A 23,756-nucleotide genomic window follows, 5' to 3' on the forward strand; every position below is an offset into this window, starting at 1 on the left:
AGACCAAAACCCTGCAGACTATTCCACCATTCAGACCAAAACCCTGCAGTCTAGTCCACCATTCAGACCAAAACCCTGCAGTCTAGTCCACCATTCAGACCAAAACCCTGCAGTCTAGTCCACCATTCAGACCAACACCCTGCAGTCTAGTCCACCATTCAGACCAACACCCTGCAGTCTAGTCCACCATTCAGACCAAAACCCTGCAGTCTAGTCAACCATTAAGACCAAAACCCTGCAGTCTAGTCCACCATTCAGACCAAAACCCTGCAGTCAAGTCAACCATTAAGACCAAAACCCTGCAGTCTAGTCCACCATTCAGACCAAAACCCTGCAGTCTAGTCCACCATTCAGACCAAAACCCTGCAGTCTAGTCCACCATTCAGACCAAAAACCTGTTGCTAGTCCACCATTCAGACCAAAACCCTACAGTCTAGTCCACCCTTCAGACCAAAATCCTGCAGTCTAGTCCACTACCCAGACCAAAACCCTGCAGTCTAGTCCACCATTCAGACCAAAACCCTGCTGTCTAGTCCACCATTCAGACCAGCACCCTGCAGTCTAGTCCACCATTCAGACCAAAACCCTGCTGTCTAGTCCACCATTAAGACCAAAACCCTGCAGTCTAGTCCACCATTCGGACCAAAGCCCTGCAGTCTAGTCCACCCTTCAGACCAAAACCCTGCAGTCTAGTCCACCATTCAGACCAAAACCCTGCAGTCTAGTCCACCCTTCAGACCAAAACCCTGCAGTCTAGTCCACCCTTCAGACCAAAACCCTGCAGTCTAGTCCACTCTTCAGACCAAAATCCTGCAGTCTAGTCCACCATTCAGACCAAAACCCTGCCGTCTAGTCCACTACCCAGACCAAAAACCTGTTGCTAGTCCACCATTCAGACCAAACCCCTGCAGTCTAGTCCTCTACCCAGACCAAAACCCTGCAGTCTAGTACACCACTCAGACCAAAACCCTGCCGTCTAGTCCACTACCTAGACCAAAACCCTGCAGTCTAGTCCTCCATTCAGACCAAACCCCTGCAGTCTAGTCCACCATTCAGACCAAAACCCTGCAGTCTAGTCCACCATTAAGACCAAAACCCTGCAGTCTAGTCCACCATTCAGACCAAAACCCTGCAGTCTAGTCCACCATTCAGACCAAAACCCTGCAGTCTAGTCCACCATTAAGACCAAAACCCTGCAGTCTAGTCCACCATTCAGACCAAAACCCTGCAGTCTAGTCCACCATTCGGACCAAAGCCCTGCAGTCTAGTCCACCCTTCAGACCAAAACCCTGCAGTCTAGTCCACCATTCGGACCAAAACCCTGCAGTCTAGTCCACCATTCAGACCAAAATCCTGCAGTCTAGTCCACCATTCAGACCAAAACCCTGCAGTCTAGTCCTCTACCCAGACCAAAGCCCTGCAGTCTAGTACACCACTCAGACCAAAACTCTGCCGTCTAGTCCACTACCTAGACCAAAAACCTGCAGTCTAGTCCACCATTTGACCAAAACTCTGCAGTCTAGTCCACTATTCAGACCAAAACTCTGCAGTCTAGTCCACCATCCGACCAAAACCCTGCAGTCTTGTCCACCATTCAGACCAAAACCCTGCAGTCTAGTCCACTACCTAGACCAAAACCCTGCAGTCTAGTCCACTATTTGACCAAAACCCTGCAGTCTAGTCCACTATTCAGACCAAAACTCTGCAGTCTAGTCCACCATCCGACCAAAACCCTGCAGTCTACTCCACCATTCAGACCAAAACCCTTCAGTCTAGTCCACTCTTCAGACCAAAACCCTGCAGTCTAGTCCACCATTCAGACCAAAACCCTGCAGTCTAGTCCACTCTTCAGACCAAAACCCTGCAGTCTAGTCCACCATTCAGACCAAAACCCTGCAGTCTAGTCCACCATTCAGACCAAAACCCTGCAGTCTAGTCCACCATTCAGACCAAAACCCTGCAGTCTAGTCCACTACCTAGACCAAAACCCTGCAGTCTAGTCCTCCATTCAGACCAAAACCCTGCAGTCTAGTCCACCATTCAGACCAAAACCCTGCAGTCTAGTCCACCCTTCAGACCAAAATCCTGCAGTCTAGTCCACTACCCAGACCAAAACCCTGCAGTCTAGTCCACCATTCAGACCAAAACCCTGCTGTCTAGTCCACCATTCAGACCAGCACCCTGCAGTCTAGTCCACCATTCAGACCAAAACCCTGCTGTCTAGTCCACCATTAAGACCAAAACCCTGCAGTCTAGTCCACCATTCGGACCAAAGCCCTGCAGTCTAGTCCACCCTTCAGACCAAAACCCTGCAGTCTAGTCCACCATTCAGACCAAAACCCTGCAGTCTAGTCCACCCTTCAGACCAAAACCCTGCAGTCTAGTCCACCCTTCAGACCAAAACCCTGCAGTCTAGTCCACTCTTCAGACCAAAATCCTGCAGTCTAGTCCACCATTCAGACCAAAACCCTGCCGTCTAGTCCACTACCCAGACCAAAAACCTGTTGCTAGTCCACCATTCAGACCAAACCCCTGCAGTCTAGTCCACTACCTAGACCAAAACCCTGCAGTCTACTCCACCATTCAGACCAAAACCCTTCAGTCTAGTCCACTCTTCAGACCAAAACCCTGCAGTCTAGTCCACCATTCAGACCAAAACCCTGCAGTCTAGTCCACTACCTAGACCAAAAACCTGCAGTCAGGTCCACCATTTGACCAAAACTCTGCAGTCTAGTCCACTATTCAGACCAAAACTCTGCAGTCTAGTCCACCATCCGACCAAAACCCTGCAGTCTTGTCCACCATTCAGACCAAAACCCTGCAGTCTAGTCCACTATTCAGACCAAAACCCTGCAGTCTAGTCCACTATTTGACCAAAACCCTGCAGTCTAGTCCACTATTTGACCAAAACTCTGCAGTTTAGTCCACCATCCGACCAAAACCCTGCAGTCTTGTCCACTCTTCAGACCAAAACCCTGCAGTCTAGTCCACCATTCAGACCAAAACCCTGCAGTCTAGTCCACTCTTCAGACCAAAACCCTGCAGTCTAGTCCACCATTCAGACCAAAACCCTGCAGTCTAGTCCACCATTCAGACCAAAACCCTGCAGTCTAGTCCACCATTCAGACCAAAACCCTGCAGTCTAGTCCACCATTCAGACCAAAACCCTGCCGTCTAGTCCACTACCTAGACCAAAACCCTGCAGTCTAGTCAACCATTCAGACCAAAACCCTGCAGTCTAGTCAACCATTCAGACCAAAACCCTGCAGTCTAGTCCACCATTCAGACCAAAACCCTGCAGTCTAGTCCACCATTCAGACCAAAACTCTGCAGTCTAGTCCACCATTCAGACCAAAACCCTGCAGTCTAGTCCACCATTCAGACCAAAACCCTGCAGTCTAGTCCACCATTCAGACCAAAACCCTGCAGTCTAGTCCACCATTCAGACCAAAACCCTGCAGTCTAGTCCACCATTCAGACCAAAACCCTGCAGTCTAGTCCACCATTCAGACCAAAACTCTGCAGTCTAGTCCACCATTCAGACCAAAACCCTGCAGTCTAGTCCACCATTCAGACCAAAACCCTGCAGTCTAGTCCACCATTCAGACCAAAACCCTGCAGTCTAGTCCTCCATTCAGACCAAAACCCTGCAGTCTAGTCCACCATTCAGACCAAAACCCTGCAGTCTAGTCCTCCATTCAGACCAAAACTCTGCAGTCTAGTCCACCATTCAGACCAAAACCCTGCAGTCTAGTCCACCATTCAGACCAAAACCCTGCAGTCTAGTCCACCATTCAGACCAAAACCCTGCAGTCTAGTCCACCATTCAGACCAAAACCCTGCAGTCTAGTCCACCATTCAGACCAAAACCCTGCAGTCTAGTCCACCATTCAGACCAAAACCCTGCAGTCTAGTCCACCATTCAGACCAAAACCCTGCAGTCTAGTCCACCATTCAGACCAAAACTCTGCAGTCTAGTCCACCATTCAGACCAAAACCCTGCAGTCTAGTCCACCATTCAGACCAAAACCCTGCAGTCTAGTCCACCATTCAGACCAAAACTCTGCAGTCTAGTCCACCATTCAGACCAAAACCCTGCCGTCTAGTCCACTACCCAGACCAACAACCTGTTGCTAGTCCACCATTCAGACCAAAACCCTGCAGTCTAGTCCTCGACCCAGACCACAACCCTGCAGTCTATTACACCACTCAGACCAAAACCCTGCAGTCTAGTCCACCATTCAGACCAAAACCCTGCAGTCTAGTCCTCCATTCAGACCAAAACCCTGCAGTCTAGTCCACCATTCAGACCAAAACCCTGCAGTCTAGTCCACCATTCAGACCAAAACCCTGCAGTCTAGTCCACTACCTAGACCAAAACCCTGCAGTCTAGTCAACCATTCAGACCAAAACCCTGCAGTCTAGTCCACCATTCAGACCAAAACCCTGCAGTCTAGTCCACCATTCAGACCAAACACCTGCAGTCTAGTCCACCATTCAGACCAAAACCCTGCAGTCTAGTCCACCATTCAGACCAAAACCCTGCAGTCTAGTCCACCATTAAGACCAAACCCCTGCAGTCTAGTCCACCATTCAGACCAAAACCCTGCAGTCTAGTCCATCATTAAGACCAAAACCCTGCAGTCTAGTCCACCATTCAGACCAAACCCCTGCAGTCTAGTCCTCCATTCAGACCAAACCCCTGCAGTCTAGTCCACCATTCAGACCAAACCCCTGCAGTCTAGTCCACCATTCAGACCAAACCCCTGCAGTCTAGTCCTCCATTCAGACCAAACCCCTGCAGTCTAGTCCACCATTCAGACCAAAACCCTGCAGTCTTGTCCACCATTCAGACCAAAACCCTGCAGTCTAGTCCACTACCTAGACCAAAATCCTGCAGTCTAGTCCACCATTCAGACCAAAACCCTGCAGTCTAGTCCACCATTCAGACCAAAACCCTGCAGTCTAGTCCACCATTCAGACCAAAACTCTGCAGTCTAGTCCACCATTCAGACCAAAACCCTGCAGTCTAGTCCACCATTCAGACCAAAACCCTGCAGTCTAGTCCACCACTCAGACCAAACCCCTGCCGTCTAGTCCACTACCTAGACCAAAACCCTGCAGTCAGGCCCACCATTTGACCAAAACTCTGCAGTCTAGTCCACTATTCAGACCAAAACTCTGCAGTCTAGTCCACCATCCGACCAAAACCCTGCAGTCTTGTCCACCATTCAGACCAAAACCCTGCAGTCTAGTCCACTATTCAGACCAAAACCCTGCAGTCTAGTCCACTATTTGACCAAAACCCTGCAGTCTAGTCCACTATTTGACCAAAACTCTGCAGTTTAGTCCACCATCCGACCAAAACCCTGCAGTCTAGTCCACCATTCAGACCAAAACCCTTCAGTCTAGTCCACTCTTCAGACCAAAACCCTTCAGTCTAGTCCACTCTTCAGACCAAAACCCTGCAGTCTAGTCCACCATTCAGACCAAAACCCTGCAGTCTAGTCCACCATTCAGACCAAAACCCTGCAGTCTAGTCCACCATTCAGACCAAAACCCTGCAGTCTAGTCCACCATTCAGACCAAAACCCTGCAGTCTAGTCCACTCTTCAGACCAAAACCCTGCAGTCTAGTCCACCATTCAGACCAAAACCCTGCAGTCTAGTCCACCATTCAGACCAAAACCCTGCAGTCTAGTCCACCATTCAGACCAAACCTGGCAGTCTAGTCCACCATTCAGACCAAAACCCTGCAGTCTAGTCCACCATTCAGACCAAAACCCTGCAGTCTAGTCCACCACTCAGACCAAAACCCTGCCGTCTAGTCCACTACCTAGACCAAAACCCTGCAGTCTAGTCAACCATTCAGACCAAAACTCTGCAGTCTAGTCCACCATTCAGACCAAAACCCTGCAGTCTAGTCCACCATTCAGACCAACACTCTGTAGTCTAGTCCACCATTCAGACCAAAACCCTGCAGTCTAGTCCACCATTCAGACCAAAACCCTGCAGTCTAGTCCACCATTCAGACCAAAACCCTGCAGTCTAGTCCACCATTCAGACCAAAACCCTGCAGTCTAGTCCACCATTCAGACCAAAACCCTGCAGTCTAGTCCACCATTCAGACCAAAACCCTGCAGTCTAGTCCACCATTCAGACCAAAACCCTGCAGTCTAGTCCACCATTCAGACCAAAACCCTGCCGTCTAGTCCACTACCCAGACCAAAAACCTGTTGCTAGTCCACCATTCAGACCAAAACCCTGCGTCTAGTCCTCGACCCAGACCACAACCCTGCAGTCTAGTACACCACTCAGACCAAAACCCTGCCGTCTAGTCCACTACCTAGACCAAAACCCTGCAGTCTAGTCCTCCATTAAGACCAAAACCCTGCAGTCTAGTCCACCATTCAGACCAAAACCCTGCAGTCTAGTCCACCATTCAGACCAAAACCCTGCAGTCTAGTCCACCACTCAGACCAAAACCCTGCCGTCTAGTCCACTACCTAGACCAAAACCCTGCAGTCTAGTCAACCATTCAGACCAAAACCCTGCAGTCTAGTCAACCATTCAGACCAAAACCCTGCAGTCTAGTCAACCATTCAGACCAAAACCCTGCAGTCTAGTCCACCATTCAGACCAAAACCCTGCAGTCTAGTCCACCATTCAGACCAAAACTCTGCAGTCTAGTCCACCATTCAGACCAAAACCCTGCAGTCTAGTCCACCATTCACACCAAAACCCTGCAGTCTAGTCCTCCATTCAGACCAAACCCCTGCAGTCTAGTCCTCCATTCAGACCAAACCCCTGCAGTCTAGTCCTCCATTCAGACCAAAACCCTGCAGTCTAGTCCACCATTCAGACCAAAACCCTGCAGTCTAGTCCTCCATTCAGACCAAAACCCTGCAGTCTAGTCCACCATTCAGACCAAAACCCTGCAGTCTAGTCCACCATTCAGACCAAAACCCTGCAGTCTAGTCCACCATTCAGACCAAAACCCTGCAGTCTAGTCCACCATTCAGACCAAAACCCTGCAGTCTAGTCCACCATTCAGACCAAAACCCTGCAGTCTAGTCCACCATTCAGACCAAAACTCTGCAGTCTAGTCCACCATTCAGACCAAAACCCTGCAGTCTAGTCCACCATTCAGACCAAAACCCTGCAGTCTAGTCCACCATTCAGACCAAAACCCTGCAGTCTAGTCCACCATTCAGACCAAAACCCTGCAGTCTAGTCCACCATTCAGACCAAACCCTGCAGTCTAGTCCACCATTCAGACCAAAACCCTGCAGTCTAGTCCACCATTCAGACCAAAACCCTGCAGTCTAGTCCACCATTCAGACCAAAACTCTGCAGTCTAGTCCACCATTCAGACCAAAACCCTGCAGTCTAGTCCACTCTTCAGACCAAAACCCTGCAGTCTAGTCCACTCTTCAGACCAAAATCCTGCAGTCTAGTCCACCATTCAGACCAAAACCCTGCCGTCTAGTCCACTACCCAGACCAAAAACCTGTTGCTAGTCCACCATTCAGACCAAAACCCTGCAGTCTAGTCCACCATTCAGACCAAAACCCTGCAGTCTAGTCCACCATTCAGACCAAAACTCTGCAGTCTAGTCCACCATTCAGACCAAAACCCTGCAGTCTAGTCCTCCATTAAGACCAAAACCCTGCAGTCTAGTCCACCATTCAGACCAAAACCCTGCAGTCTAGTCCACCATTCAGACCAAAACCCTGCCGTCTAGTCCATTACCCAGACCAAAAACCTGTTGCTAGTCCACCAATCAGACCAAAACCCTGCCGTCTAGTCCACTACCTAGACCAAAACCCTGCAGTCTAGTCCACCATTCAGACCAAAACCCTGCAGTCTAGTCCACCATTCAGACCAAAACCCTGCAGTCTAGTCCACCATTCAGACCAAAACCCTGCAGTCTAGTCCACCCTTCAGACCAAAACCCTGCAGTCTAGTCCACCATTCAGACCAAAACTCTGCAGTCTAGTCCACCATTCAGACCAAAACCCTGCAGTCTAGTCCACCATTCAGACCAAAACCCTGCAGTCTAGTCCACCATTCAGACCAAAACTCTGCAGTCTAGTCCACCATTCAGACCAAAACCCTGCAGTCTAGTCCACTCTTCAGACCAAAACCCTGCAGTCTCGTCCACTCTTCAGACCAAAATCCTGCAGTCTAGTCCACCATTCAGACCAAAACCCTGCCGTCTAGTCCACTACCCAGACCAAAAACCTGTTGCTAGTCCACCATTCAGACCAAAACCCTGCAGTCTAGTCCTCGACCCAGACCAAAACCCTGCAGTCTAGTACACCACTCAGACCAAAACCCTGCCGTCTAGTCCACTACCTAGACCAAAACCCTGCAGTCTAGTCCTCCATTAAGACCAAAACCCTGCAGTCTAGTCCACCATTCAGACCAAAACCCTGCAGTCTAGTCCACCATTCAGACCAAAACCCTGCCGTCTAGTCCATTACCCAGACCAAAAACCTGTTGCTAGTCCACCAATCAGACCAAAACCCTGCCGTCTAGTCCACTACCTAGACCAAAACCCTGCAGTCTAGTCCTCCATTCAGACCAAACACCTGCAGTCTAGTCCACCATTCAGACCAAAACCCTGCAGTCTAGTCCACCATTCAGACCAAAACCCTGCAGTCTAGTCCACCATTCAGACCAAAACTCTGCAGTCTAGTCCACCATTCAGACCAAAACCCTGCAGTCTAGTCCACCATTCAGACCAAAACCCTGCAGTCTAGTCCACCATTCAGACCAAAACCCTGCAGTCTAGTCCACCATTCAGACCAAAACCCTGCAGTCTAGTCCACCATTCAGACCAAAAACCTGCAGTCTAGTCCACCATTCAGACCAAAACCCTGCAGTCTAGTCCACCATTCAGACCAAAACCCTGCAGTCTAGTCCTCCATTCAGACCAAACACCTGCAGTCTAGTCCACCATTCAGACCAAAACCCTGCAGTCTAGTCCACCATTCAGACCAAAACCCTGCAGTCTAGTCCACCATTCAGACCAAAACCCTGCAGTCTAGTCCACCATTCAGACCAAAACTCTGCAGTCTAGTCCACCATTCAGACCAAAACCCTGCAGTCTAGTCCACCATTCAGACCAAAACCCTGCAGTCTAGTCCACCATTCAGACCAAAACTCTGCAGTCTAGTCCACCATTCAGACCAAAACCCTGCAGTCTAGTCCACCATTCAGACCAAAACCCTGCAGTCTAGTCCACCATTCAGACCAAAACTCTGCAGTCTAGTCCACCATTCCGACCAAAACCCTGCATTCTAGTCCACCATTCAGACCAAAAACCTGTTGCTAGTCCACCATTCAGACCAAACCCCTACAGTCTAGTCCACCCTTCAGACCAAAATCCTGCAGTCTAGTCCACTACCCAGACCAAAACCCTGCAGTCTAGTCCACTACCCAGACCAAAACCCTGCAGTCTAGTCCACCATTCAGACCAAAACCCTGCAGTCTAGTCCACCATTCAGACCAAAACCCTGCAGTCTAGTCCACCATTCAGACCAAAACCCTGCAGTCTAGTCCATTCAGACCAAAACCTGCTGTCTAGTCCACCATTCAGACCAAAACCCTGCAGTCTAGTCCACTACCGAGACCAAAACCCTGCAGTCTAGTCCTCCATTCAGACCAAACACCTGCAGTCTAGTCCACCATTCAGACCAAAACCCTGCAGTCTAGTCCACCATTCAGACCAAAACCCTGCAGTCTAGTCCACCATTCAGACCAAAACCCTGCAGTCTAGTCCACCATTCAGACCAAAACCCTGCAGTCTAGTCCACCATTCAGACCAAAACCCTGCAGTCTAGTCCACCATTCAGACCAAAACCCTGCAGTCTAGTCCACCATTCAGACCAAAACCCTGCAGTCTAGTCCACCATTCAGACCAAAACCCTGCAGTCTAGTCCACCATTCAGACCAAAACCCTGCAGTCTAGTCCACCATTCAGACCAAAACCCTGCAGTCTAGTCCACCATTCAGACCAAAACCCTGCAGTCTAGTCCACCATTCAGACCAAAACCCTGCAGTCTAGTCCTCCATTTAGGCTCACAGCTGTGAATACATTAGTCCGTTATCTGTGCTGATGAAAGCAAGAGCAGTTTCTGACATGTTCATAACCTGAGAGCGTCTTTAGAGCTTGTTTCAGAATCTCTCTTGTATGATCACGGGGGAAAAAGCTCGTTTGGAGGCAGGAACATTTGAACTCCTCGTTGTCGGTGTTTTGAACTGTTAGACTGAGATAAGGCTCTGTAGTTAAGGAGAAGTGGATCATGTTTGTCCGCTGCTGGGCCGTCTTCTCTCTGACATGTTCGACTCTGCCAGGGAGTTTTTAGCACAGTGCTCGTGCCCAGGCAGATCACGTTTTCTGGGTTAAGTGTCTTTATGAAATTTTTAAATCCTGGCTTTTCAACAACACTGGGCTCATGTCTTTAGCGGCGTGTTGTGTTACTGCCGCCTTTATCTCGGAGTCATCTTGTGGCGTATTTTAAAGAATACCACGTGAGTTCAACCTCTTCCTTTTTAAAGCTGAACCACTGCCACATGACAGACCCAGCACTGTTTCTCGTTGTCCGTCTCTGAACGCTGCTAACTAGCTGCTAACTCGCCACGCTGCTCTGTTTACCTGTAGTGTTTACCTCCTCTCTCCTGTGCTGGTACTAAAACGCACATGTGTGGAGGAGAGTTTTCTGGATGGGTGGGGGAGTGAGCTCTCTGCTGTGAGAGATGCATTCAGGGACAAGGGGAGAAGTGAAACTCCAGGCAGCTCAAAACCTCTCGATGTTCGCGATATTGTCATTTTATACATTGTGCATGACCAAAGCCTTGCTACATTGAGTATACTCGATGTATCACCCATCCCTACAGCAGGGTGTCCCTTTATCAGTCAGCTGTACACTAACACTTCTACCCCCTGATCAGCACATTTGGGGAAGGGAGACACACCGACCAGCGTGATCTTGGCCGGACACAAGCTTTCAACCAATCAAATGGAAGTTGTCAGCCCTTGAATAACGACACCATTAAATGCAGACGGCAGAGGGTAAAGTGCTGAAGTACTGCACATGATCATGAGCAGAGCATGTGAGCGGACCGGAGCGGGAGCGAGCGGGGAGCACAAGCGGAAGGATTTGGGCCAGAGCGCGGAGCGGTTTTTTCAAAAAAGCTGGACCGGCACCTTATCTTGCGCTCCATCCCGCTCCAATTTCGCTCCGGTACCGCTCACACCATGCGTCTGAAGCATGTCTCACCCAGAATGCATCTGCAAGAATTTGTATCCGTGAAGCATCCCGTGTTGGTTTCACTGCTCCTGCAGCGAGACAGCAACATCCAACACATCAGGCTGGGCTTTCCGCCGGAATAATCCGAGAGACTTGAGATGCCAGTGTTTATATACTAATATTACCATCGTCATTTTTTAACAACATCAGTATTTCCCAGTGTCTGAAACCGAGAAGATGGTAATGGTAATGCGCTTCCGTGTTTTTGTTGAGTGAGGGGTGAGTGATTGGAGTGGAGCAGGTAGAAACTTGAGTGGAAGGTGGAGCGATAATGAGCGGAGCGGCGTGAATCCCCTCTGAGTGGACGAGCGGGCGCAAGGAACAGCTCTGTGAGCAAGGAGCGGGAAATCTCATTGCTCCACTTCGCTCACATGCTCTGATCATGAGTGTGCTTAAGGAAATTGCATATTTGCCCTTGGCCTGTTCATTTTCCACCACCCTACCTCCAGTCTTATTTCTTCTAGTAACTAGGTAATATTTCTAGTCCACCCCTACCTCAGTCTTATTCCTACTCAGGTACTATATTCTAGGTCTCCTACCTAGTCTTATTTCTAGTAACTAGGTAATATATTTCCCTACCCTACCTACCTCCAGTCTTATTTCTAGTAACTAGGTAATATATTCCCCACCCCTACCTCCAGTCTTATTCGTAGTAACTAGGTAATAAATTTCCCACCCCTACCTCCAGTCTTATTTCTAGTAACTAGGTAATATATTCCCCACCCCTACCTCCAGTCTTATTCTTAGTAACTAGGTAATATATTTCCCACCCCTACCTCCAGTCTTATTTGTAGTAACTAGGTAATATATTTCCCACCCCTACCTCCAGTCTTATTTGTAGTAACTAGGTAATATATTTCCCACCCCTACCTCCAGTCTTATTTCTAGTAACTAGGTAATATATTTCCCACCCCTACCTCCAGTCTTATTCTTAGTAACTAGGTAATATATTTCCCACCCCTACCTCCAGTCTTATTTCTAGTAACTAGGTAATATATTTCCCACCCCTACCTCCAGTCTTATTTGTAGTAACTAGGTAATATATTTCCCACCCCTACCTCCAGTCTTATTTCTAGTAACTAGGTAATATATTCCCCACCCCTACCTCCAGTCTTATTCTTAGTAAGATGGTAATATAATTCCCACCCCTACCTCCAGTCTTATTCTTGGATGTGTGTAGAAATGTCCTAAGAGATTTGGCATCATGTAAAACTAACACGGACTGGACACATCCTGCTGCCGTCTTTCTGTCAGTCTGTCCCGCCACTCTATCACATATCATGAAACACGCCTGCTAGAAATTTGAAAATTATTCCCTTGTAAGAACATGTTGCCTTCAGAGGATTGAAACTGGGCCGTTCAATGATCTTCTCTTGGTTCTCTGGTCCTTCTGCAGTGTATTCTGTCTCAGCCAAAGTTCTGGGCTGTGGAAGTCTCAGCTCTCTGCCTCAGGACCAAACTGGAGAAGGGGAGGAGTCGATACGTGGAGAGGGCAATGATGCAAACTCAGGTAAGGAGAATATTAAAATATTCATAACCAAGCTGTGTGGCTGTGGTGAGCCTTTATATTCTTATGTTTGAGCATTCATAAACTGCTTTTTGCTCTTACTCTTTGCTCCACTGGGTGGCTTGTCTGCCCTCGCTGGGCGTCCCATCTGCGCTCGCTGGGTGGCTCGTCTGCCCTTGCTGGGCGTCCTGTCTGCGCTTGCTGGGTGGCCCGTCTGCTCTCACTGGGCGGCTTGTCTGCGCTCGCTGGGTGGCCGGTCTGCCCTCGCTGGGCAGCTCGTCTGCGCTTGCTGGGCAGCCCGTCTGCCCTCGCTGGGCGTCCCATCTTCGCTTGCTGGGCGGTCCGTCTGCCCTCGCTGGGCGTCCCATCTGCGCTTGCTGGGTGGCCCGTCTGCTCTCACTGGGCGGCTCGTCTGCGCTCGCTGGGTGGCCCGTCTGCGCTCGCTGGGCGTCCCATCTGCGCTTGCTGGATGGCCCGTCTGCTCTCACTGGGCAGCTCGTCTGCGCTCGCTGGGCGGCCCGTCTGCCCTCGCTGGGCGGCTCGTCTGCGCCCGCTGGGCGGCTCGTCTGCGCCCGCTGGGCGGCTTGTCTGCCCTTGCTGGGTGGCTCGTCTTCGCTCGCGATGTGGCTCGTCTTGGCTTGCTGGGCGGCTCGTCTGTGTTTGCAGGGTCACAGAGTTAACCTTGTTCTTCGAGAAAACAAGCCTGAGCACAAACAGATCCATGAATCCAGCTCCAAATGTTCCTGTTAGTCAATAACAGCGCTGAAAGACTGAATAGTGACGGCTTTATGCGCTCTGAAAAAGCTGCAGTATGAGTTCTAATACTCAAACACCTTCCAGGAGACGACAGTGACTGTGCTCATACTGAAAGAAAAAGATCAAATGTGGATGGTTTTCTCTTTCACAGGCTGGAGGCAAAGTGTTCAGTGCTCGATGGACTTTCTTAGATGTGCTTATTGTTGGTTGTTGAACTTTTCTCAACAAAGTTTGGGTTTAAAGAACAAATGGAGCAAACATCTCATTTCCTCTAAAGACAGGAGGCTGTATGGGGAGAGGGTTTGTCCAGGTTCATCTCCAGGTTTTTAAAATAAGGGTTTGAAATGGTCATTTTCAGTTTTTAGTGGGTCTGTTAGTGTTAATATGTTGTAAAGAGATGAAGGTCTGAAACTGACACCTGGAATGATTTAAATCACATTATTCCTATGATGTTTTGTCCCTTCAGGCACCCTTAAGGCGGCCTTACATCTAACCACTTTCCATCCGATTTCAGAGCCGCAGACAAATTCCAAAGTCGGAGTAAAATCCCGGAGTCTTAGTCGTTAGGTGTAAGGTGGTCCTAAGACTTGATTTTAGCTGTTTTAAGTTGCTCTGTCTTCAGTCTTGGTGTTACGATAATTTCAGATGTGTTTGAGACTGTCATACGTCTTTAGTCCGGTCGTTTGCTAATCGTGTTACTCAGTGATGCGACCGTCGTCCACGACCAATGGGAGCCCGTGTTGTGTCCAAGCACATCACTTCATTCTTCTCAGCATGAATATGAGCGTTAAATCCCATTTTTGCATCGTTGCTGTAGTAAGCTGTATTGTCCATTTGTATCCCAGAATGCATTGTTTCTGGGCTGTGATAACCAATGGGAGGCTGTTCTGTCATCATGTCATTCTTTGCTGAACAGAGCATGTGCACAGACGTAGAAACTGAAGGTGAGCCTGAATGAGTCATAATAGAGAGAAAGACACAGAGAGGCCGTGACATGTCCCCCAGAGTCTCTGCAGACAGGAACTGATTTAAATAAGGACTCAGATTCCTAAAAGCATAAGGACTTTTTGTGAAAAAAGAATATTTTGAAGACTTTGTGTTTCAAAATATTTTTTTAATTCTTTGGTTCCAAAGATATTGGAGAACAAGTTAGTGTAAAACACTCCCCTTAGTCATTAATATTTGCTGTCAAATCTTTGAGTTTATTCTAGTTTAATTTAAGATTTATAATTTTGATTTTAGTTTTACTTTGGTCTTTATAGTCCCATCACTTTTTTAAACTTGCATCTATTTGAGTCCCGAATTGTTAATCACTGAAAGTTGCCTCAAATTGTTAATCTGGACTTGAAATTTATTTTGAAATTAAAAAATGAAACACATGATAGACTCAGTGATTTCTGCCACTAATAATCAAATTCAGTAATAAATTCAGCATTTTTAAAAGAATTGACACCCCCTAGGAAATGTTTTGGAGCCCATGGTGAGTCAGCTTTTTAAAGACCTTGGACCTACGACTACCTCCAGAACTAAAGCTGATAATTCTTTTACGTCTTCTGAATAAAAATCTCAGCGCTGTTCCTGCTTGTTTTGGTTTGAGTTCGTTGTTGAGGAATCAGAATCTCTCATTTTTTGCTAACTACAGTTCAATCAGATGATATTTGATGTTTGATCCCTGATAAATGGCTGTATCTGCTGTTAGTCCTGACGGTCCTGCCCTGTTCACTGCCACTCCAGGACGTGTGAGTGATGGAGACAACATACTAAAGTAGTATCAGGTTCTCCGTTGCGGTTGTTTATTTCTATTATTTTTCGGTGTATGATTGCTGTAGAAAAATGATGCTGGGAATCTAAACAACTGAATGGGCTTTGGGGATTTAAGAGGGAAGCCTCAGATGTCAGGAGTTCCAGTCTCTAATGACATCGGCTCTCTTTGGAGCTCTTCTGATGCTGAAAGTCTGAGGACTGATGGGGGTGAATGGTCCAGGACCTGCTGGTTTCAGAGTTTGAAATACCTGCTAAAGAAAACCACAGCAGCTTCCTCTGCATGTGTGCTGGGAACAACCCTTTCCTTTTTCCACCTGAAATCACCAACATTCAGCTCAGTGTTTCCATGTGAGCTGTTAGAGATTTCTAACATAAGCCAAAAATCAGGACTGAACATCTGAATGTTCAAATAAGCTCATTTACATTGTCAACTCATGTATACATGCTAACAGAAACCCAATCAACCTACAGACAGTATTAAACTTCTTTAACGATATGGTACAGTATGATACCATACAACACGGTGCGGTGCGATACCATACAATACAGGATGATATGAAATGATACGACACACTTTATTGTCCCCTTAGGGAAATTTGTCTTAGACTCTAAGATCTGCACTGATGAAGCTGCCAGTTAAAATCACAGTAGTAATAGACCAGAACAAAACAATGCAACATGAGCTCTCATAGAAATAGTCTTGTGAAACGTGTGTGGGTTAATGTTGCATCTTTTTGTCGTCTGTTACAGAGAGATGCATCATTAACATACAATAAAACATGACATTAGCAGTTTGACACCAGCTTTTCCACGATATCTCACATTTTTTCCCTTCTCAAATATATCTACAGACCTGCCAGCCTGTACTTTTTGCGTACCAGGTACGCAATTTGACATGAAAATTGCTGGTACGACTCGCCTCTCTAAACTATGCAAAAAGCTGCAGACATGTGAGTTCTGAGGGAAATGTGCACATGCTGTACTTATGTCTGCGCGTGGTGCAGCAGTTTCAACCAATTATGCAGACTAGCAGAGAATAACGAGTCTGCTGAACCTATAGGGTTAAACCCCCGCTCCCCCTCCTTCCTGCCTCCTACCCTCTGCCTCCCTCCCCGTGTGATGACAAGGTGAGAGAGATGCATGCATGCCAGGCACACAGTTTTACCTGTTGCCACAAAAACTTCACACCACTTTGATTTAAAGGAGACATATTTTACCCCTTTTCCTTTTAAGAATGTCATTTTGGGACACCTTTAGAATAGTTATTTATGATGTGCAGCTCAAAAAACTCCTCACTTATCTTATACTGGTGATAGGAAACCCCTGTTTTCAGCAGATCTTGCCTACTGCTGAAAATGCTCCATTTCAGTCCGGTCTCTTTAAGACTCAGAGATGTCCGTGACCTTACCGTTCTCTGATTGGCCAGCTTGGTTGCGGCTTCCTGGGGGCTGAACAATGGGCCGAACTGTTTTCTTGGCCCATTGATCACCGAGTTTTGCTTTAGTTTACTCATTGGGCTTTTAATCAGCACAAGTCAAGACTTGGTAATATAAAGGTACACAACGTTTCACGGCATGGTTTAGGGTAAAAGGGCGGATAGTTACGAACAACTGATGACAAAGTTTAGCATACATTAGCTTCCCACTGACCCACGGCTCGTTTTAAAGTAATGTTATAAAGTGACTTACAGCTTGTGGTTCTAAGCCTCCCTGGGCGATCTTTACAGAGGGAACAGCTCCATGTTTTAGCAAATCCAGCGTCTTACTGTCCTTTATTGACGAAACAATCGTCGGTGAAGTGACTAGCGCAGAGAAAAAAGTTCGCAGCCGGTCGGCTCAATGAGACAAACAATTCCCACCGCTTTCTGCTGCTTTCGTCCTTCGGGAACGCAAACAGAGTAGATTTATCGTCACAACCAAAAAAACACGAATAAGTTTAGAAGACATGCTGACCGGAATAAATCCACACGAGAGCCAGAATCCAAACAACAGCAGCGGGGTGTATACAGCGCCGGGAAGGGGGCGTGGCTGAGAACAAGCTGCCGGGAGGACAGGTCTGAGAGCCTCCTGTAGGAGGAGGGGAGGGAAGTCGTCTATGCTCAGAGCCGTCCAATGGGGAAGCCGGAAAACGAGCTGACGTCAGCTCGTATCAGGTCTCGCAACGAGCTGTTCAGGGAGGCCGGTAATGTCGTTTGCAGGGTTTATGGAAAGACGCGTCTCTTGATAAAATGAAATCGGTATGGTTTAGAAAGGATCCTCAACAGTGTGGCATTGTATGCAAGTGTTGAAATATGACTTAGTATAATATCTTTACAGAGGAACAGCTCCATGTTTTAGCAAATCCAGCGCTTACTGTCCTTTATTGGCTAAACAATCAAGCCGTCTGAATAACTAAGCTGCATGAAAAAGCTGCATGGTCTGAGTCATAAGCTGCTCAATGAGACATACAGGTCTGAATGCTATGCTGCTCTGAACGGGTCTGAATGTATACACAGAGTAGATTGTATACATAGACTGAATGTAGCGAAAACACCGAATACAGTTTAGAAGACATGTATGACTGGACTTAAATGTGAACTGTTTGTGAGGCAGAAGTCCAAACATGAATGTAGCAGGGGTAGCATACAGGTCTGAATGTAGCATACAGGACTGAATGTAGCATACAGGTCTGAATGTAGCATACAGGACTGAATGTAGCATACAGGTCTGAATGTAGCATACAGGTCTGAATGTAGCATACAGGTCTGAAGTAGCATACAGGACTGAATGTAGCATACAGGACTGAATGTAGCATACAGGACTGAATGTAGCATACAGGTCTGAATGTAGCATACAGGACTGAATGTAGCATACAGGTCTGAATGTAGCATACAGGTCTGAATGTAGCATGCAGGTCTGAAGTAGCATACAGGTCTGAATGTAGCATGCAGGTCTGAAAGTAGCATGCAGGTCTGAATGTAGCATACAGGTCTGAATGTAGCATACAGGTCTGAATGTAGCATACAGGTCTGAATGTAGCATACAGGTCTGAATGTAGCATACAGGTCTGAATGTAGCATACAGGTCTGAATGTAGCATACAGGTCTGAATGTAGCATACAGGTCTGAATGTAGCATACAGGTCTGAATGTAGCATACAGGACTGAATGTAGCATACAGGTCTGAATGTAGCATACAGGTCTGATAGGAGACGGACAGAAAGACAGCTGTGTCTGACGGAGAGATGAGGGAGAATGACAGGAGCACACTGCATAAACTTTGTGTGTATTGTTAGGGTAAAGACACAATTTGGTGATAGATTTTTTTGTTATACTTAAAATTTAACTTCAATAGTGCTGATGTTGTCATTACACTGTTAGAGAGAAAAGAGGGATTTATTCATTTAGGTTAGCTCTATACACATCAGACCCCAGTGTGATTGTACAATATGGACCAAACTTTAACAGTGTTTAATGAATTTCTAATAATGTTACAAATATTTTCCTATTACTCTGAGTATCAGTTAATTTATAAGGGGTGTCCAAACTATGGCCTGTGGGCCAACTGTGGTCCTTGGTCCTTTTGAATTGGCCTGCAAGAAATCCATCAAAAAGGCCCACATAAGAACATAAAACTTGTACTTTACTCTTTTTATTAGTTTGACTAGGATTAACAATATTGAGGTTGTACAGTATGTTTATATTTACAAATTAAATTTAGCCAATATCAATACCAATATAAAAATGCATTGACCTAACACTTCAGTCCTTGAAACACAGTTTAAGGATGAACAAAGAAACATACTTCAGTCTCTAGAACACATTTTAAAGTTTAAGTAAATAGGATGAACACAGAAAAAGACTTCAGCTGTCTGCTGGTCCTGCCTAAAGTAAAAAAAATGAATGATAAAGGGATTACGGCAGCAAATAGCAGCATGAATGGAGCTCATTTGTTCCTCTGTCTGATCTGTCTCAAGGTCTGATTTCCAAATCACACTGTTCCTATCATCTTCAAGCACCAACTATTCTATGAAGTTAGTCAGCTTCCAGCAGGTTGCTCTTGTTTTGTGTCTGAATGTGGAGATGAACTGTTAGCGTCTCTCTTCTCTGCTGCACCCCAAAATCCTTGACAATGATTGGCTGTTGGCTTTGTTAGACATTAATGTGGGGCTGTAATTTAGACTGTTTTTTAAGTGCTTTCACTTTCTGAGCATATATTTAGGTTAGATGTTGGTAACCATGTAAGAAACATTTTATATATTGTGCTACAGGTTTTAAATTTAAAAGCCTCCCATGAACAGGTGTTGAAAATTAGCACATTGCTATAAACACTTACAGCAGTGCATCTGGGACCTGTGTGTGATTAAATGTCACAGCATCAATGTTACTGTATGTCCATGTCAAATAAATGTTTAATAAATACAAAAAAATATTTTTTGTTCTGTGCTACAAGATTGTCAACCTCTGTAGCACCAGTGCTTTGTATATATATATATATATACGTATATATATATATGTATATGTATATGTAAATGTATATATATATATATTCATACATATACACCCATTCCAGTTAGTAAACCAATCAAGACAGTGACTAAGGAAATGACTGTGTGCAAAGCAAAGGAGTTGCAAAAATCTGCGAGAAATGCTGCACGATGCAAGTGGTACTCAAAACATTTTGCCAAGGTTGGCAGGTCTGTATCTCGTGTTTTAGTCAGAGTTTTAGCAGATTACTGTCAGCCTTTCCAAAATATTTTCAGAGGTATTATTGGACATTTTCAGCAGGAGCTGTAAGCCTTTGGCGACATGCAGCATTCTCAGCAGTTTCTTCAGAAACCTTCTCTGGTTGTAAGCTGTATCAGTCAGAACCTGAGATGATGGTCTTTGGTGAAATTCATGTCCCGCTTTCTTCCAGGCGATTGCGGACCACTTTGAAGATCAGACCTGTCCGGTGACTGAGCGGCTCAAGCTCTTCTACTGCTGCCAGGCCCCGCCCAGATGGGCTGTCCAGGTAACAGACACTTATTTTTAAAAATACATTTCAAAAGTTCAACAGTTAGACAAAATCAAGCTCTCGTTTTATCTTGTCTTTGCCAGGATGTCAGATTGTATTTCTTGTTAAATTTCAGTTCATCTGCAGGCTGCTTGAATCTCTGTTTAATAGAAGATGTAGTTATTGCTGTTGACTCAAAGAGAGCTAAAATGGTAAAGTAACTAGTCCAAAAAAATCTGCATCTTTAGAAATAAGTGAGGAGGTGAATGGTTCAATCACATGTGCTTGTGTCAGAGATGGGCAGTCGAGTCCAGACTTGGACTCAATCCGCACTCAAGTCACACACATCAGTGACTTGACGACAACGATGACGGCAACGACGACGACAGTCCAGGCTTTGAACTCCTCTGATAAGAGCATGCAGCGGTCTAAGCAGATCATAGAACGCTCATTACGACCAGAAGAGACTTGAGACTTGACCTTGACTTGTAAAAAATGACTTGTGTACATCTCTGGCTTGTGTAGAGCTACAGTATGCTGAGTTTTTGGAGTAAAATGTATTAACTTAATGAAAAATGGCTGTTTATGTTTTACATATTTTTGGTTGAGTCCTCACAGTGCTTCAGATATTTCCTCTAGTTTTGAACAAAAACAGTGAAATCCTTAGTTTTTCTAAATGTTACAGCATGTGTCTGGTTTATGGTGGCTGTCAGGGTGGGAAAAAAAAAAAAAATATATATATATATATATATATATATATTTTTTTTTTTTTAATGGAAAAATCCATCCAATCTACCTGGCCCTGTGTGAAAGTCCCCCCTTGTTAATTCATGAGTTAACTGTGATTAACCACATTTTGTGGAACACTGCGTTCAGTTTGACTGTCTGCACCCAGACCTGATTACTGCCAGACCTGTAGGTTCCAGAAATCCCTTAAATAGAACCTTTCTGACAAAGAGAAGCAGGCTTAAAGATCTCCAACACATCATGGAACCATCTAAAGAAGAAGAAAAGAGAAACAAAGTTTCTGACATCTAACAGTCTGAAAGGGTTTCAGACGTTTCTAAGGCTTTGGGACTCCAGAGAACCACGGTAAGAGCCATTATCCACAAATGGAGAACCGTGAACAGTGGTGAACCTTCCCAGAAGTGGCCAGCCTACCAACATGAGTCCAAGAGCGCATGGACGACTCATCCAGGAGGTCCCAGAAGAACCCAGAACCACATCCAAAGACCTGCATACCTCACTGACTCAGTTAAGGTCAGAGTTCATGACTCAACCATCAGAAAGACACTGGGCAACAATGGCATCATGGAAGAGTTCCAAGGCCAAAACCACTGCTGACAAAAAAGATCTCAAAGTCTCGTTTCACATTTGACTGAAAACATCCTGATGATCCCCAAGACTTTTGGAGAAATATTCTGAGGACTGACCAGACAGAAAAGGAACTTTCTGGAAGATGTGTGTCCTGATCCATCTGAAGTCAAACTAACACAGCATTTCATCAGCAGAACATCAGACATGGAGAATTCTGCTCTCTAGGAGAAAATCCTGAAGTAGAATGTCCTTCCATCAGTTCATGACCTCAGATTTAAGACCCCTGGGGTTATGACGCAGGACAATTTACATGCTGCCTGTTTGACAGGTCAGGTGTTTACAGGTGGACTGTAGTAGCAGTAACTAGTGTTTACAGGTGGACTGTAGTAGCAGTAACTAGTGTTTACAGGTGGACTGTAGTAGCAGTAACTAGTGTTTACAGGTGGACTGTAGTAGCAGTAACTAGTGTTTACAGGTGGACTGTAGTAGCAGTAACTAGTGTTTACAGGTGGACTGTAGTAGCAGTAACTAGTGTTTACAGGTGGACTGTAGTAGTAGTAACTAGTGTTTACAGGTGGACTGTAGTAGTAACTAGTGTTTACAGGTGGACTGTAGTAGCAGTAACTAGTGTTTACAGGTGGACTGTAGTAGTAACTAGTGTTTACAGGTGGACTGTAGTAGCAGTAACTAGTGTTTACAGGTGGACTGTAGTAGCAGTAACTAGTGTTTACAGGTGGACTGTAGTAGTAGTAACTAGTGTTTACAGGTGGACTGTAGTAGTAACTAGTGTTTACAGGTGGACTGTAGTAGCAGTAACTAGTGTTTACAGGTGGACTGTAGTAGCAGTAACTAGTGTTTACAGGTGGTCTGTAGTAGCAGTAACTAGTGTTTACAGGTGGACTTTAGTAGCAGTAACTAGTGTTTACAGGTGGACTTTAGTAGCAGTAACTAGTGTTTACAGGTGGACTGTAGTAGCAGTAACTAGTGTTTACAGGTGGACTGTAGTAGCAGTAACTAGTGTTTACAGGTGGACTGTAGTAGCAGTAACTAGTGTTTACAGGTGGACTGTAGTAGTAACTAGTGTTTATAGGTGGACTGTAGTAGCAGTAACTAGTGTTTACAGGTGGACTGTAGTAGTAGTAACTAGTGTTTACAGGTGGACTGTAGTAGTAGTAACTAGTGTTTACAGGTGGACTGTAGTAGTAGTAACTAGTGTTTACAGGTGGACTGTAGTAGCAGTAACTAGTGTTTACAGGTGGACTGTAGTAGCAGTAACTAGTGTTTACAGGTGGACTGTAGTAGTAGTAACTAGTGTTTACAGGTGGACTGTAGTAGCAGTAACTAGTGTTTACAGGTGGACTGTAGTAGCAGTAACTAGTGTTTACAGGTGGACTGTAGTAGTAACTAGTGTTTACAGGTGGACTGTAGTAGCAGTAACTAGTGTTTACAGATGGACTGTAGTAGCAGTAACTAGTGTTTACAGGTGGACTGTAGTAGTAGTAACTAGTGTTTACAGGTGGACTGTAGTAGCAGTAACTAGTGTTTACAGGTGGACTTTAGTAGCAGTAACTAGTGTTTACAGGTGGACTGTAGTAGCAGTAACTAGTGTTTACAGGTGGACTGTAGTAGTAGTAACTAGTGTTTACAGGTGGACCGTAGTAGCAGTAACTAGTGTTTACAGGTGGACTGTAGTAGTAACTAGTGTTTACAGGTGGTCTGTAGTAGCAGTAACTAGTGTTTACAGGTGGACTGTAGTAGCAGTAACTAGTGTTTACAGGTGGTCTGTAGTAGTAGTAACTAGTGTTTACAGGTGGACTGTAGTAGTAACTAGTGTTTACAGGTGGACTGTAGTAGCAGTAACTAGTGTTTACAGGTGGACTGTAGTAGTAGTAACTAGTGTTTACAGGTGGACTGTAGTAGTAACTAGTGTTTACAGGTGGACTGTAGCAGTAACTAGTGTTTACAGGTGGACTGTAGTAGCAGTAACTAGTGTTTACAGGTGGACTGTAGTAGTAACTAGTGTTTACAGGTGGACTGTAGTAGCAGTAACTAGTGTTTACAGGTGGACTGTAGTAGTAACTAGTGTTTACAGGTGGACTGTAGTAGCAGTAACTAGTGTTTAC

The 23,756-nt window shown here is 46.0% G+C and overlaps 1 protein-coding gene across 1 annotated transcript in view; it reads left to right on the forward strand.

Annotated features, from left to right (window-relative positions):
- The window catches only part of ttc27 (tetratricopeptide repeat domain 27), a 158,072-nt gene that overhangs the window by 105,945 nt on the left and 28,371 nt on the right, over positions 1 to 23,756 (forward strand). The window contains exons 10-11 of the mRNA XM_041789755.1: positions 12,714 to 12,827; positions 20,239 to 20,334. Of these exons, the coding sequence (XP_041645689.1) occupies positions 12,714 to 12,827; positions 20,239 to 20,334 (210 nt within the window). The remainder of the gene's footprint in view (positions 1 to 12,713; positions 12,828 to 20,238; positions 20,335 to 23,756) is intronic.

The sequence above is a fragment of the Cheilinus undulatus genome, linkage group 6 (assembly GCF_018320785.1).
Source record: "Cheilinus undulatus linkage group 6, ASM1832078v1, whole genome shotgun sequence".
Taxonomy (NCBI): domain Eukaryota; kingdom Metazoa; phylum Chordata; class Actinopteri; order Labriformes; family Labridae; genus Cheilinus; species Cheilinus undulatus.